The sequence below is a fragment of the Hipposideros armiger genome, unplaced genomic scaffold (assembly GCF_001890085.2).
Source record: "Hipposideros armiger isolate ML-2016 unplaced genomic scaffold, ASM189008v1 scaffold_35, whole genome shotgun sequence".
In the NCBI taxonomy this organism is placed as follows: domain Eukaryota; kingdom Metazoa; phylum Chordata; class Mammalia; order Chiroptera; family Hipposideridae; genus Hipposideros; species Hipposideros armiger.
This window is the reverse complement of record NW_017731385.1, coordinates 4,759,256-4,772,547: the sequence shown is the minus strand read 5'-3', so window position 1 is coordinate 4,772,547 and position 13,292 is coordinate 4,759,256. Positions and strand designations below refer to the sequence as shown.

The window sequence follows — 13,292 nt, the reverse complement described above, 5'->3', positions numbered from 1 at the left end:
TCACCGTCTCTGCGTTGTCACACAAAATCCTGACTGTGACCCTCAAGTCAGGGTCTTTGAACCCCACTTAACAGATCAGAAGACAGAGGCTAAGAGAGGGTAGGTCACAGGCCAGGGTCACACAGCCAGAGAGGGGTGGGCTGGACCAAGCTCAGGTGTGTCTGTTCCTGAGGTAGAAAAGGGCGGCTGCAGTCTTTCAAAGAGTGACCCCAGAGGGGACAACATCGTCCTGTCCTTCCCACTCATAGTCACACCAGTGACATCATGACATCTCACGGCCTCTTCAGTTGTTTCAGAGTGGACTGTGATGCCAGAGTCTCAACAAAATTCTCCAAATTGCTCATGGCCCTGTGGAATAGGGGGGAAAACAAAACAAACAAAAAAACATGAAAAACTACTACTTACTAGATGCCATGAAAAAGAAAGACACTCCTAGCCAGGAGTTTTAGGAGAATGAATATTATGAAGGCATTAGAACTGCAAAGTCTGGAGGAATTTTGTAAAAACCACACTCAGGCACGGCTGTTAGGAGGGCCGTTCACATTCCTGGGTCCTGGGCTGCCCCCCAAAGACTATGTTGATGGTGAGAGCTCCACTGGCAAGCCATGCAGCCCCACAGAGCCTGAGCCGTAACCGTTAATGAGGCAATGGGGTGGGGAGAGGGCGAGTCTTTTGTCTTAAAGATTTCTAGGACGTGAAGCCTATTACAGAAAAGAAAATAATAATGAAATATAACAGAGGTTGGAGGACACCGCCAACGGAAGAAAACCGCGAAACACACACGTACTGAGGAGTTGAACCGTTTCTTTTTCTTTTTCTGGAATACACACCGTAAAAACGAAGAAGGAAAGAAACTGGATAGATTATGTTTCGAGAAAAATAATAACCACCGTGACCGCCTGTGGGCAGAGTGTGTGCATGTCGCTGCTGCCTCTTCTGAGGGACAGAAGCTTATCGATGGTAGAAGGTAGAGGCTCCTAGTGTCAGGGGGTCACATTTTTTATGGCTACATCTTTGTGATCGTACAAAGGGACTGGCGTCTGCAGGTAGATTTCAGAGGATGTGTGAATAGGGATAGGAAAGAGATGACATCTTGATGTTTTCCCAACCTTTAACTGAACTGATTACAAATGCGGGCTTAAGTCACCGCTGTCTGAGCAGCACCCACCCATGACTGTCACATGTTCAGGGATCACTGATTTTTTCATATTGCATGACACTTGTAGCCAGTATCTCCAAATATCATTTACACTTACCGCTACTTCAAAATTACGGTCGTTAGTAGTCCCAGGGCCAGCTCTTCTCACGTAACGTGTTGACAAAGAAACATATATGTTACTCTATTACACAACTGTATTTGTTTTGTATTTTGCATGATACTGGAATTTGTTTCCCTGGTAATTGTATGTATTCTGTAATCATGCATTGCTAAATATCGCTCTGAGAAAGCGGTCACATTCTCCACCAGATGCCTCCCAGCACAAGGCCAGGTGCTTGGTGCTGGGCAGTGGGAGGCCAGTGTCAGTCCCCAAAGGAAGGACCAGGCCTGAGTTCTTATTCCCCTTTTGGTGGAATTTCCAATATACAACCTTCCCTCCACCCCACCCCCCCCATTGTGTGTCTGTCTTTTGTCTCTCACCCTTTGTAGCCATTTTAAGACCAATCTGAATTAAAAGCCATTTCCTCCCTCAAAGGTACAGGGTAAATAACTTTGGGGAAATGTTGTTACAGTTGTTTTGAGAGCAGCCAAGCTTCCAATATGAACCAGATTCGGACTTTCTTAAACATTTGCATTACCAGAGAATCAAGAAAAGTGAAAATCGGTCCATTTTCAGGGCTAGGACGCTGGAGATCCCCTCACCATCACCACTGTGCCTTTCATGCCTGTCTGCAGAATGCTGGTATTGTAAGGCTCAAAGCTGTCCCTGGAAATATGAACTACCAAAAAAAAAAAATTAAAAAAAATTGGCATCAGTAGCTGGCATTTGTTGCAGGAGTTACTGGCAAATATAGCTGTCTCCTCTTTTAGCCAATGGTAATGTGATGTTTTTAATTCAATAAAGCGTTTCAAGAAAGTCCAAACCTAAAAGTTATAAACATGGGGTAGTAAATATTTATTAGAAAGGGGAAACAAACTTTACGCAATTAGCCCAATCCATCTTTTTTATGATTACAAGTTCCTCCTGTCTCTGTCCGCAGTCCCTGCAAAAGCAAAGTCACTATTTAACGAGACTTGAAAGCTAGTGAAGCTCGGATATTCTGCCAGGTGAAACAGAGGGCGAGAAGGCCCCAAGTAGGTATTGTCAGCTGAAAGCAAGGGTCTGGCATGGCTACTGGAGACAGAAGCAAGAAGCGGGGCATCGGGCAGCAACTCTGGGAATGATCACAGCGTCGCAAAGCCCTCACCCCTTTTCACTTTGAAAGATACTTATCTGTCCCCTCCCCCATCACCCTGGTTCCTGGAGCTTCTCAGTTTAAAGGTGCTATATAATGACCACTCATCCTTTTACCCTACCTGCTTCTTGGCAACACAGTCCGCCATCATTGCTCTGAAGCCTGGGCACAACCGCCCCACGTGGAGAGCAAGGTAGTCTGGGAAGTAATGGACACCCACCTTGCTAGGTGACTTGAGTACAGGTGTAAATGTCATGGCGTTTACAATGGACCGAGAGGTGCATATTATGTTATTATCATTTTTTTTTTTTTTTTAGTATTGAGTACAGAAGCTGGAAGCCAATGGTTTCAGGAAGGCAAGAGTGTCTAGGAAGATAATAGGCATTTGAGGGTCTCAGCCTCATTTGCTCTTTCCCATTTAATTCTCTTGGCTTTTCAGTATAGCGTGGAGGTCCTGTCTGTATCTAGCACAGTGGTTAAGAGGATGGGCTCTCTAGTCAGGCTGCCCGGGGTCATGTCCTGTCTCTACCTCTTGAGCATGTTACATGGTCTCACTAGGCTTTGGTCTGCGAAGATGCAAAATGAGACAAGTAATTCTTACACACCATAGGGTTGTTATGGGGTTAAGTAACGAATGAGCTAGACACTTAGCACCCAGTAGGCATTCACTAAAGGTTAGCTGTATCATTTCCCCACCATCTCATTTCCTGGAGCCGGTGGGAAAGGAGACCCTGTCAAGCTGACCGTCTCCTTGGGGGGTCCTTTTTGCATCTCTCTTTGTGCTGCCTTCGCCATTCCTCCTGGTGCTCTGGGCACCTGTATCCCCCAGGAATTGCTCTCCAGCATCCAATATCTCTGCAGTCCCTAGGCTGGAAAGCCTCTTTCTGTCCTTTCCCACGTCCCACGGAGATTCCTGTGGGCATCTTGATAGATAGATAGACCCATGCAGGGTCCAGGAGGCTCAGGGTGTCGGAATTCGACCTTGAACCACAATATCCTTTTCTCTGATGTTGGCTGTTTCTAAACTTGGTGGCTCTTCGGAATCTTGCCCAGAGAATGTCAGCTGTCTCTATGCCCCGTTTTAGATCGTATGCATTAGAGTCTCCAGAGTATTGGGTCTCAGATGTTTCTTTTTGTACCATTTCCCTGGGACGCTCACACTCCGATCGGTTTGGGAACGGCTGATCTAAATGGAACCTGTCCCTTTAATGCCCGCGGATCTGGCCAGGGTGGGCAGCTGGCCGGAACCGGAGCCTCGCCCTGCCCCTCTCAGACAGACACAGCCCTGCGCAAGGACGTTGGGTTGGATGCCAGGTGGAACGCCGTCCTGCCTGCCTCAGTCTCAGCTTCCCGCCCAGCAGCTGCAGCCGCTCTCAAAACTGTTGGACTTTGGCAGCAGATGGCCTCAATTTTCCAGAAGTGTTTGAACGTTTACAGTAGACTGCCTCCTCAGAGAGCTCTCCAGCTCTCTGCAAGCTGTGTGTTGTCCTTCATTTCTCGTCCCTCCCTCCCTCCCCCTGCCCTTGCCAACTGAATGCCTGGGTACCCTGGCCCTGCCCTCACCCACCCAGGAGCACCCACCTCAGGTGGCCCCAGCCAGGTGACATTATCTGCAACCTTCAGGAACATGGAAGGAGTGACCAAACCTGGGATTCAGGGAAACGTCCAGAAGTGGGGCTGGCATGCCAGTCTGGGGAAAGGCTTCAAACTGCAGGAGTATGTATGGAAAATTCAGATTAGTCACTTTTTTCATCCAGCGCTCAGCATTTTATTTTATCTCCCTCTTGGCTTGTGTTATCAGCAACACATTTCTGAGGGTTTTTACATAACCATTCCCTTCAGTATTGTTTTGAATCAGAGGTGCTCTCCAAACACTTGGCGGGTGCCCAGGGAGGAAGAGAATCAAAATAACCTTCAGAGGACTTAAAAGGGATACCACCAGTCCAAAAAAAAAATAGCGTAAAGCCTTGAATGAATGAATGAACAATGGTGTCTTTCTTCTGTGGAACTCAAACCTCCCCTGTATTTCCACAGTACCCCAGGGAAGGAGGCTTGGTGCTGGCATATTTGTTACACAGCACGTTGAAGAACCCTGACTTTTGCCAAAACTTAAATGTAGCCAGTGAGGTAACAGATGCTAGAACCAGGGAGCTGTTTCGTCTTCCTTGCTCTTTGCACTGGACTTAGGGCTCTCCACTGCTATTCAAGGCTTCTGACCTTGGAGCCCTTGACCTTCACAAACATCTGCCTCCTCATTGGAAAAGTGGAAGAAATTTTAAAAAGCCCCATCCTACCTGCCGCCCAATTATGCCATATCTCCTGTTTGTGTCTTCCATAGTGGTCATTTCCTCTTCAGTTTTTGAAATTATTTGTTCATTTCCGTTTTATTATATTTAGTTTTTCTCAGTCATCAACTCCTTGCACCTCCCTGTGCGTTCATTGGTGTCGCTCGTCTTTGTCATGCTGCTTTCAGCATTGTCTTCATTCGTCATCTGATTTCATTTTCTCAGACATTTCTTGACCAAGTTCTGTTAGTTCAAATGTTATCTCCTTGGACCTGACCATCTTTTTTCTCAGTTCTTGTGTTTTTGCTTTTTGCAAATGCAAAAAAAAAAAAAAAGACACAGTTACTACTATGTTTTATTTTTTTTTTAAATGAATGCACATATGTTTGCACATTATTTTTAGCCACTCCATGACCATATTATCTGGTGAGTATCCCTCCCCTGCTTTATCCCCCCTTTCCTTCTCCCTTTTTTTGTTTGTACTATCTTAGTATAGATCCTGTGCTGATTCTTTTCCACTATCATTCATCTCTGAGTTATTCCTGGACCTGCTACTTATAGGATATTCATGTTGGAGAGAGCCAGAGATGTTTCTAGAGGAGCAGGAATTCTTATGAGAGGGTGTGTGTGTGTGTGTGTGTGTGTGTGTGTGTGTGTGTGTGTGAATCTACAGAAACTCTGTACTCCACACGATCTCTTTCTTGCTCTGAGATATGACTTCCTACACACATGGTTTCTTATCCTTATAATTTCCTTGTACAGTTCTGATGTTCCTGATTCTACCTTGTGACAAGTGGGTCCAGAATCTTCCAGTTTTTGTTGTTTTCTGTTCTTTTCTTCCTTCCTTCATTTTTTCCTTCCTTCCTTCCCTCCCTCCCTCCCTCCCTCTCTCCCTCCCTTCCTTCCATCCTTCCTTCCTTCCTTTTTTTCCTTCCTTCCTTCTTCTGCCTCCTCTTTCTTTAAACAGTTTTATTGAAATACAGTATGCACACAAAAGAGTGTACAAATAATAAGTTTAGACCTGATTAGTGATGATAAAGTGAACACACCTGTGTAACCACCACACGGGTCAAGAACCAGGATGTGAACCTTGGTGAGTGAACTCCCAGTCCTGTGCTTCTGACCTAGATCAATGCCCTTGACCTCTGCAAGCATCTGCCTTCTCATTGGAAAAGTGGGAAGGAAAAATAGAGAAAGCTCCATCCTATCTGCCTCCCACAGGTGTCGCGAGCCTCAGAATGACAGATATCGGAGCACTGTGTCATTTGTAAAGCATGCCACCCATGCCAGCCAGCCATCTAGAAGGCTTCACAGTGACAGGCATCAGTAGAGGCCACCCCAATTGTCCAGTTGTGAAAAGGAGTCACAGGAGGGCGATTGCTTGGCTGGGGCACAGACAGCGATGCTGATGGCTAAGCCTGCGTCAGAGGCTGTAGCTCTAAAGTCACCTTTTCTGCTCATCCCCCTTGTCCTTGTTTTTATACTGAGCAAAAAGGTAACCCCGTCCTGACTCCCACCACTCTAGTTTTCCCTTCCTTGTTTTTGAATTTCATATAAATAGGATCATATAGTATTCTATTGCTCTAAGAGACCACAATCTATCTGTTCTGTTGATGAGAATTTGGGTGGTTTTTAACTTTGGGACTCATACAAATACCATTGCTGTGAACACTTAAAAAAATTTGAATTAGTTTCAAGTGTACAAAACAGAGCAGTAATCAGAGATTTATTTATATACCTCACGACGTGTCACCCTATTAAGCCTATTACCCATCTCACAATAGTTATTACACTATCATTGACTATATTCCTTATTCATCCCTGTGACTGTTTTTTTAATTATAGTGACTTTTTTTTTTTTACTGTGAACATTTTGGACATGTTTTTGGTGAACATATACACATACATTTCTGTAGAACAAAAACCCAGGAGAGAAGTTGCTGGGCATTAGAATATAATTGTCTCCAGCTTTACTAAATATTGCCATTGAGTTTCCCGAGATGTTTGAAGGGAGTTCGAATGTTGTCATCAGTTTGAGAGAGTCCTTGTCCCACCACATCCTGGCCAGGACTTGCTGATCTCCATCTCTTTCATTCTAGTAATTCTTCCTAGTGAGTGTGCACAGGTATCTAGTAGTGTTTGTAATTTGCCTTTCCCCGATGAGTGGTGAAGCTAAGGCACTGTTCCTATTTTTATTGGTCATCTTGTACGTTTAGATATCCTCTTTGGTGAAGTGTCTGTTCAAGCCTCTTGGCCATTTTTCTATTGGGTCTTTTTCTTAATCTATAGGAGTTTTATATATATATTCTGGATACAGATTTTTTTTTTGTTGGTTCTATGCATTGCAAATCTGTCTCCCACGTATCGCAAATATTCGGTTGTCGGAAAAGTCATGATGTATTTTTTCTATGTTTTTCGTTGCAAAACTGCATCATGACTTTTCCAACAAACCAGTATATTCTTTCACTTTCTTACCATTCTCTTTCGAGAACCAGAAGTCCTTCCTTTCAATACAGTATACTTCATTCATTTTTGTCCTCCATGGGTAGTACTTCTTGTGTTTTGGTTAAGAAATTGTTGCCTGACCTCATTCTCCTTTCCTTTGATGATTAGAAAAGTTTTACGGGAAAGAGCTGTCTATAAAATGCATAATAAACAGTTTACGACACCTTCTTCCCTTCTCTCCTGGAGGGGCAGTTACATCCCCTAATCATAAGCACTCCGGCCCCATAAATCCACCTCCTTGGTCAGCCCGGTCTCTGGAACACACGTCCATACGCTGACTCCACACTCTCAAAAAGCTCTTGGGTTAAAGTGCATGGAATCAAACATTTAATGAGGTGCAGTGAGTCTTTATAGGACCAGCTGGTGCTGTGCTCAAGGCTCTCATCTCTTTACCATTCTATTGAGGGGTGAACAATAATGGGAACGGAGGGGCTTTTCTGACCCCAAATGCGCAGTATTCCACTTGAATCATCAACTGCTTACAGGGCACAGCGCAGCCCCGACATACTTGAAAACTGAGAAGGAGCAGTGGGCTTTTCTTAGCTCTCTGTCAAAGCCCATCCAGCTCTGCTTCCCTTCCCTTCCTCCCCCCTTTTATTTTTGTCCCTTCCGCTTCGAAACGTTTTTCGACTACAGACAGCACTGCCGCACATCTCTTCTGTGCAGATGTTTGTGATTACTTGGAACAGCAGACCCCGGAGCTGAGCACGGCACACCCTTGGCGAGCCCCACTATGAGTGCCCTGAGCTGTGCACCAGGACTCTTGACCCTCGCCCTGCCCCAAGTGCACGCGCAGGTCTCCCGCCACGCCCTGGAGGGTGACATCTCCCTGCTCCAGCTCAAGCCTTTGCGCCATGATTGGGTTTGGCATTGTGGAAAGACTGCGTCTTTCAAAGAGCCTTAAGTCCATCTGGTCTCAATTTTCAGATCACGAGGTGAAGATTTGGGTGCAAGTAGTCTACCTGGGAAGTGATCCCAGGAAGCACTGTGGGGGAGCAGGGAAGTGGGAAGCCGGGGCGGGGGGGGGGTCAAAAGAGGTGCACAGATGGGCAGGCGACCATGTGGCCAATGGGGCCGTCCCACGGGGATTCTGAGACACGTGTAGAACTGGCCTCAGAGCCATCCCAGTCTAGCTCCCAACCCTCATGGTCCAGGGTTGTTCCGTGGCCAGTGTGGCCTCCAGCAGAGGACTCAGAAAGCGGCAGGCCACGTGTTTCAAACACTGTCTGCCCTGAGTCCTGCAGGGGAGACCAAGGCAGCAGGGAGGATGCTGGCTGCGTCCGTTTCAGTTGTTTTCATAAATCGTCTCATTCCGAGCACTTTGTCCACGTCTAAATTTCCTACTAATACAAATGGGAGTCTGTATTTTTTACTGCCTATGTTTGCTTTAGTAGAATTATTTTAATTGTATATTTATATGTGTTAAGAAAGTCTCTAGGTGAAATATTTTAAGAAATTACGCATAGCTCAGCTGAGCTAGAAGATAGATGACAACAGGGGGAATTGAACGTTGTTTCCTTAACCCCATGGGGTGCTCTGAGCCCTTTATTGCCCTTTGGGTTCTCAATTCTGGGTCTGCATAACGGCCCCTCCAGCCTCAGCTCTAGAGCTGCCTCTTCCAGAAAGTTCTCTGTGAGGAAGCTGGGGTGGCGAGATTCTTCCCTACGTGCCGAACAACCCCCGGGCGTCTGCCACATGCTGTCCCATGTTAAATGGAAGGTGCTTGTTTGTCACTATGTCAGACACCTCCTAGGCTCTGAATAGCTGATGCCAGAACTACTGAACTGACTGCCCGGAGACGAGCCCTCCCAGGAGGAAACGCACAGAATGTTGTTGAGCTACGTGAACCAGTTGAAATGAGGCATCTATTTTGGTTTCTCCACATCCAGATTCATGATCCTCTTTCTTCCCCTCCCAGCTCATATCCCAAGTCCACACCGGTCATGACCCCCCTCCCCCCATAACCCCAGCTGTGACCTATGTGTGGTGTTCTCGGCAGTCACATTTCTTCCCTTGTCAACAGCATCTGATGTGTGCCGGGCTGTGGTGTCTGGTGGAAGGAGATGCCTCCTGCAAGACCAAGCTGGACCCTCCCCTGGACGGCACGGAGTGTGGGGCCGACAAGGTAACCCCCACCTCCCACTGCCCCCCACGAGCAGCCCCACACTTTCTGGGCAGTGGGCATGTCTCCCGAGAGGCCATCTGCACTGTACTGAAGTGTCCCCTGGGTCACCCTAGAAATGCTCATAGAGGCCACCCCAGGCACAGAGGGGCACCTCCATCACCTCTCTCCTTTTTTTTTCTTATACAAGAGTCATGTACTTAATATTTGTAGTAAGTGAACTCCTTTTGTCACATACGTGGATTTCCTTCAAAGGAAAACTTTGACATCAGCAGACCATCAATGGAAAAACAGGATCCCTTGCCCTTTAAAAAGGCTACTGTAAAATGGACATCATGAAGACAGTATTATCCAGCTGGAGGTTAAAAGAGTGACCCTACAGCCTGATCTTCATTAACAGGAGAGGTTGACAAGTGTCAGAGAAGAGAGGGGTCCTGCACTGCAGCCACATTCTGCTTTCTCCTTAGTCTTATTGCAATGGTTCAAGGAGAGGGCATGATGGGGACCACCCCATCACCCCTCGTGCCCCGGGAATTGTGCCACACATGTTGGGAAATCCTGTTTTAGAGGAATGGCTTTCTCTTATCCCCAGAAAGAGCCAACGGTCACCCACGTGGTGACGGCTGGGTCATCTCCAAGCACCAAACCCATCCCTGAAGTTCAAAACCACAGAGCCAGGAAATGCTGCCTTCCAGAGCGAGACACACTCACATTCGGCCAAGTTTGCAGAAGCTCAGGTCCCTTCATGAGCCATGTGGATTCATCCTTTGGGAATCTAAGAAACCCCAGTGGACACCAAGGGCAAAATCCAAGCCCCACAGGGACATAGGTGTCAGGTTGAGTGAGCAAGGAATGCCACTAGAGTTAGCAAGCATGCACACCCCAAAATGTCTAATGTGAGTTACACAAAGTGATGTAGAGGTGGCATGATTTTTTTTTCACGTGGGAGCCATCGCTGTGTTTCAGTGGTGCCGTGCGGGGGAATGCGTGAGCAAGACGCCCATCCCGGAGCACGTGGACGGCGACTGGAGCCTGTGGGGCGCCTGGAGCATGTGCAGCCGGACGTGTGGGACGGGCGCCCGCTTCCGACAGAGGAAATGCGACAACCCCCCGTAAGTGCCCCAGCCAGACCTTCTCCAGGGGGCCTGGATCGGGTGTTTGGACCTGCAGCTTTCACTGCCTTCTGCAAAGTTGGGTCCTTCTCTGGATGAGAGTTTGAGCTGAAGGAAAATGAAATCTCACCAAGGGCCCAGGTGCAGGGGCGCTGTGTGCGTCAAATGGCGTCTCAGCTTAAAGAGAGTGCTTTCTGCGAACGTGGATACAGTAAGTCCAGTGATGAGCTGGCTCTTTTTCCTTGTCTGGGCCTTTGTCGAAAGGTTTCTAGAGACATCTGGGTGACAGTCCCTCCTGGCTGGCTTCACCAACTTCCTTAGCCGAGGGTCATTCCAGGAAAGCCTGTAGATCTTCAGGAAAAAGAGGCCAACCTTGAAATTGGCTGTGAGCTGATTTGGGAGTAGCCTGACTGTTGATGAGTCACAAAACATCTGTGGGGTCAGCTGTCTTGTTCATCCACATATTTTTAAGCTGTCTTCTTAGAACTCTTTGACAGAAAATAGTGGGTTTTTTCCCCTCATAGACTTCCTTTTATCAGTTATAGTGACACCATTACCATTCTTGTTCACCTTTGCACATTGGTGATAGAAAGCTCAGGGCTGGATTTGGGGCTCAACTGTAATTCTTTCATTACAGGTTTTTCTCTTCTTCTCTTGAAATTCCTCATTTTTAGTATTTCTTTAAATGGTCTGTTTTGTGTGTTGTGTGCCATCAGCTGCATCACATTAATTTTGAAAATGAGCAAGTTATAAATTATGACTAAATAGAAATGCTTTGTATCTGTAATTAAGTCATGTTGATGTATAATTAGCAAATCCTTTTTGTGTTTTAAAGTCCTGAGGCCCAAGCTACATCCCAGACCAAATAAATCACCAACTCTGGGGCAGGACCCAGGAATCGGATGTTTTAAGTCTCTTCAGATGATTCCAATGGCAGTCAACATCAAGAACCTTTGGGTTAAAGCAAAATTTATGCTCACAGTTTAGTCAGGAACACCATGCCAGGAACACTATTTTTTCCCCGGTGATGCTAGAAGAATCTGTATCACGTATTTTGTCTTATTAAAATGTTTCCCTTTAGCACCCAGTAGAGTGCCCAACACAAAGGAGGTATTTAATATTTTAGGAATGACTTCTTAATCAAAAGCATAGATGGTATATTAGTCAGGGTTCTCCAGAGAAACAGAACCAATAAGAGATAGATAGATAGATAGATAGATAGATAGATAGATAGATAGATAGATAGATAATAGATAGACAGATAAATAGAAGATAAATAAGATAGATGATAGATGGATAAATAGATGATAGATGATAAATAGGTAGATAAAATAGAGGATAGATAAGATAGAGGATTGATAGGTAGATAGATGATAGATAATAAAGAGATGATAGATAAGGCACATAACATAGATAGATGATAGATAAATAGATGATAGATATATAAGATAGAGGATGGATGGATAGATAGACAGATAGATTTATTATGAGGAATCAGCTCACGTGACTATGGAGGCTGAGAAGTTTTGTGACCTGCCATCTGCAAGCTGCAGACCCAGGAAAGCCAGTGGTCTCATTCAATCCAAGTCTAAGACCTCAGAAGATGAGAGGAGAAGATGAAAGATGTCCCAGCTCAAGAGGCTGGGGGACAAGTTCCCCCTTCTTCCCCCTTTTGTTCTATTCAGGCCCTCAATGGGTTGGATGATGCCCACACACATTGGAGAGTCCAGTCAGCTTTACCAAGTCCACCAGATCAAATGCTTATCTCATCCAGAAACATCCTCCCAGAAATAATATTTAATGTGGGCACCCTATGGCCAGTGAAGCTTACCAATAAAATTGACCATCATAGATGGGTAAATAATTAGATACCCTATTTAGCTAAATGGTGAGACATGAATAGAGACGTTTTCAGTGTGTACATTATTATGTTGGAGTTAAAATAGCCCCCCTCTGGGCCTGAGAAAAAAGCCCTGGGTTTGGAATCAGGGTGCTGAGGTTTGGGCCTCACGTGCTTGGTTACTGGTCATGTGACCTCAAGGAAGACCCTTCTCTGGGCCTCAGTTTCCCCCATTAGAGGGAGCTGGCATGGTATAGTGGGAAAAGCCAGGCTTTGAAGCCAGAACAGATGAGGCTTCAAATCCCAGCTCCACTCTTTACAACTCTTCCCTGTCCCTCCTTTGAACTAATCTGTGGGGTTGCGTGTGAAGTACCCAGCCTCTATCTAATACAAAGCCCCTCTTGGCGTGAGCACTGATGGAGATCTGGATGAGACCACCTTCCCTGCCCCCTACCTCACAGTGCTGTTTTGAGCTCAGAGGAGGGCGATTTAGGTGGAAAGGCTTTGTTACACGCAGAGCACAAGTTGCAAAGGCTGTGGCTGTCATGGGTGGGGTGGGAGGGGTCCATGTTTGTGATTGGAGCTTGCATGCACTGGCTGAGAAGTGGTCCATCAATCATCCCATGTCAGGTGACACCCAGTAAACACCATAGTAGGGGGCTGTTAGAACCTTTAAATGCCTGGAACGACCCTTTTGGCTCTGTTGAGGTGGTTGGCAATTGGACCGCGTTTAGGGGAGGGCAACCCTCACAAGAATAAGATATTATCACTGCTGAGCAAATGCTTCTGAAGGGACCTGATTTTGTCTTTTTTGGGGGGATGATGGCGAAGACTTACCCCATGCCTTGGCTGCCCCCACTGTCCCCCACCCCAGCTGCTTTGTGCCCTGCCCACTCATGTTTGTTCTGGGACCCCTTAGTTAAGAGAGCCACGTTCCCATGTCCTCCCTGGCCAGGCCTGCCGTGGGATCTTGAGGGATGGATCCTTACCTCCTCCTTCCAGGCCCAGCGGCCCCAAGAGAAAGGCTATTCTAG

General features: G+C 46.4%; 1 protein-coding gene across 1 annotated transcript in view; it reads left to right on the top strand.

Annotated features, from left to right (window-relative positions):
- Positions 1 to 13,292, top strand: part of ADAMTS17 (ADAM metallopeptidase with thrombospondin type 1 motif 17) — a gene marked incomplete at its 5' end in the record, with an annotated part of 284,197 nt that overhangs the window by 158,327 nt on the left and 112,578 nt on the right. Inside the window, 2 exons of the mRNA XM_019637849.1 lie at positions 9,208 to 9,309; positions 10,273 to 10,418. Coding sequence (XP_019493394.1) covers positions 9,208 to 9,309; positions 10,273 to 10,418 — 248 coding nt within the window. The remainder of the gene's footprint in view (positions 1 to 9,207; positions 9,310 to 10,272; positions 10,419 to 13,292) is intronic.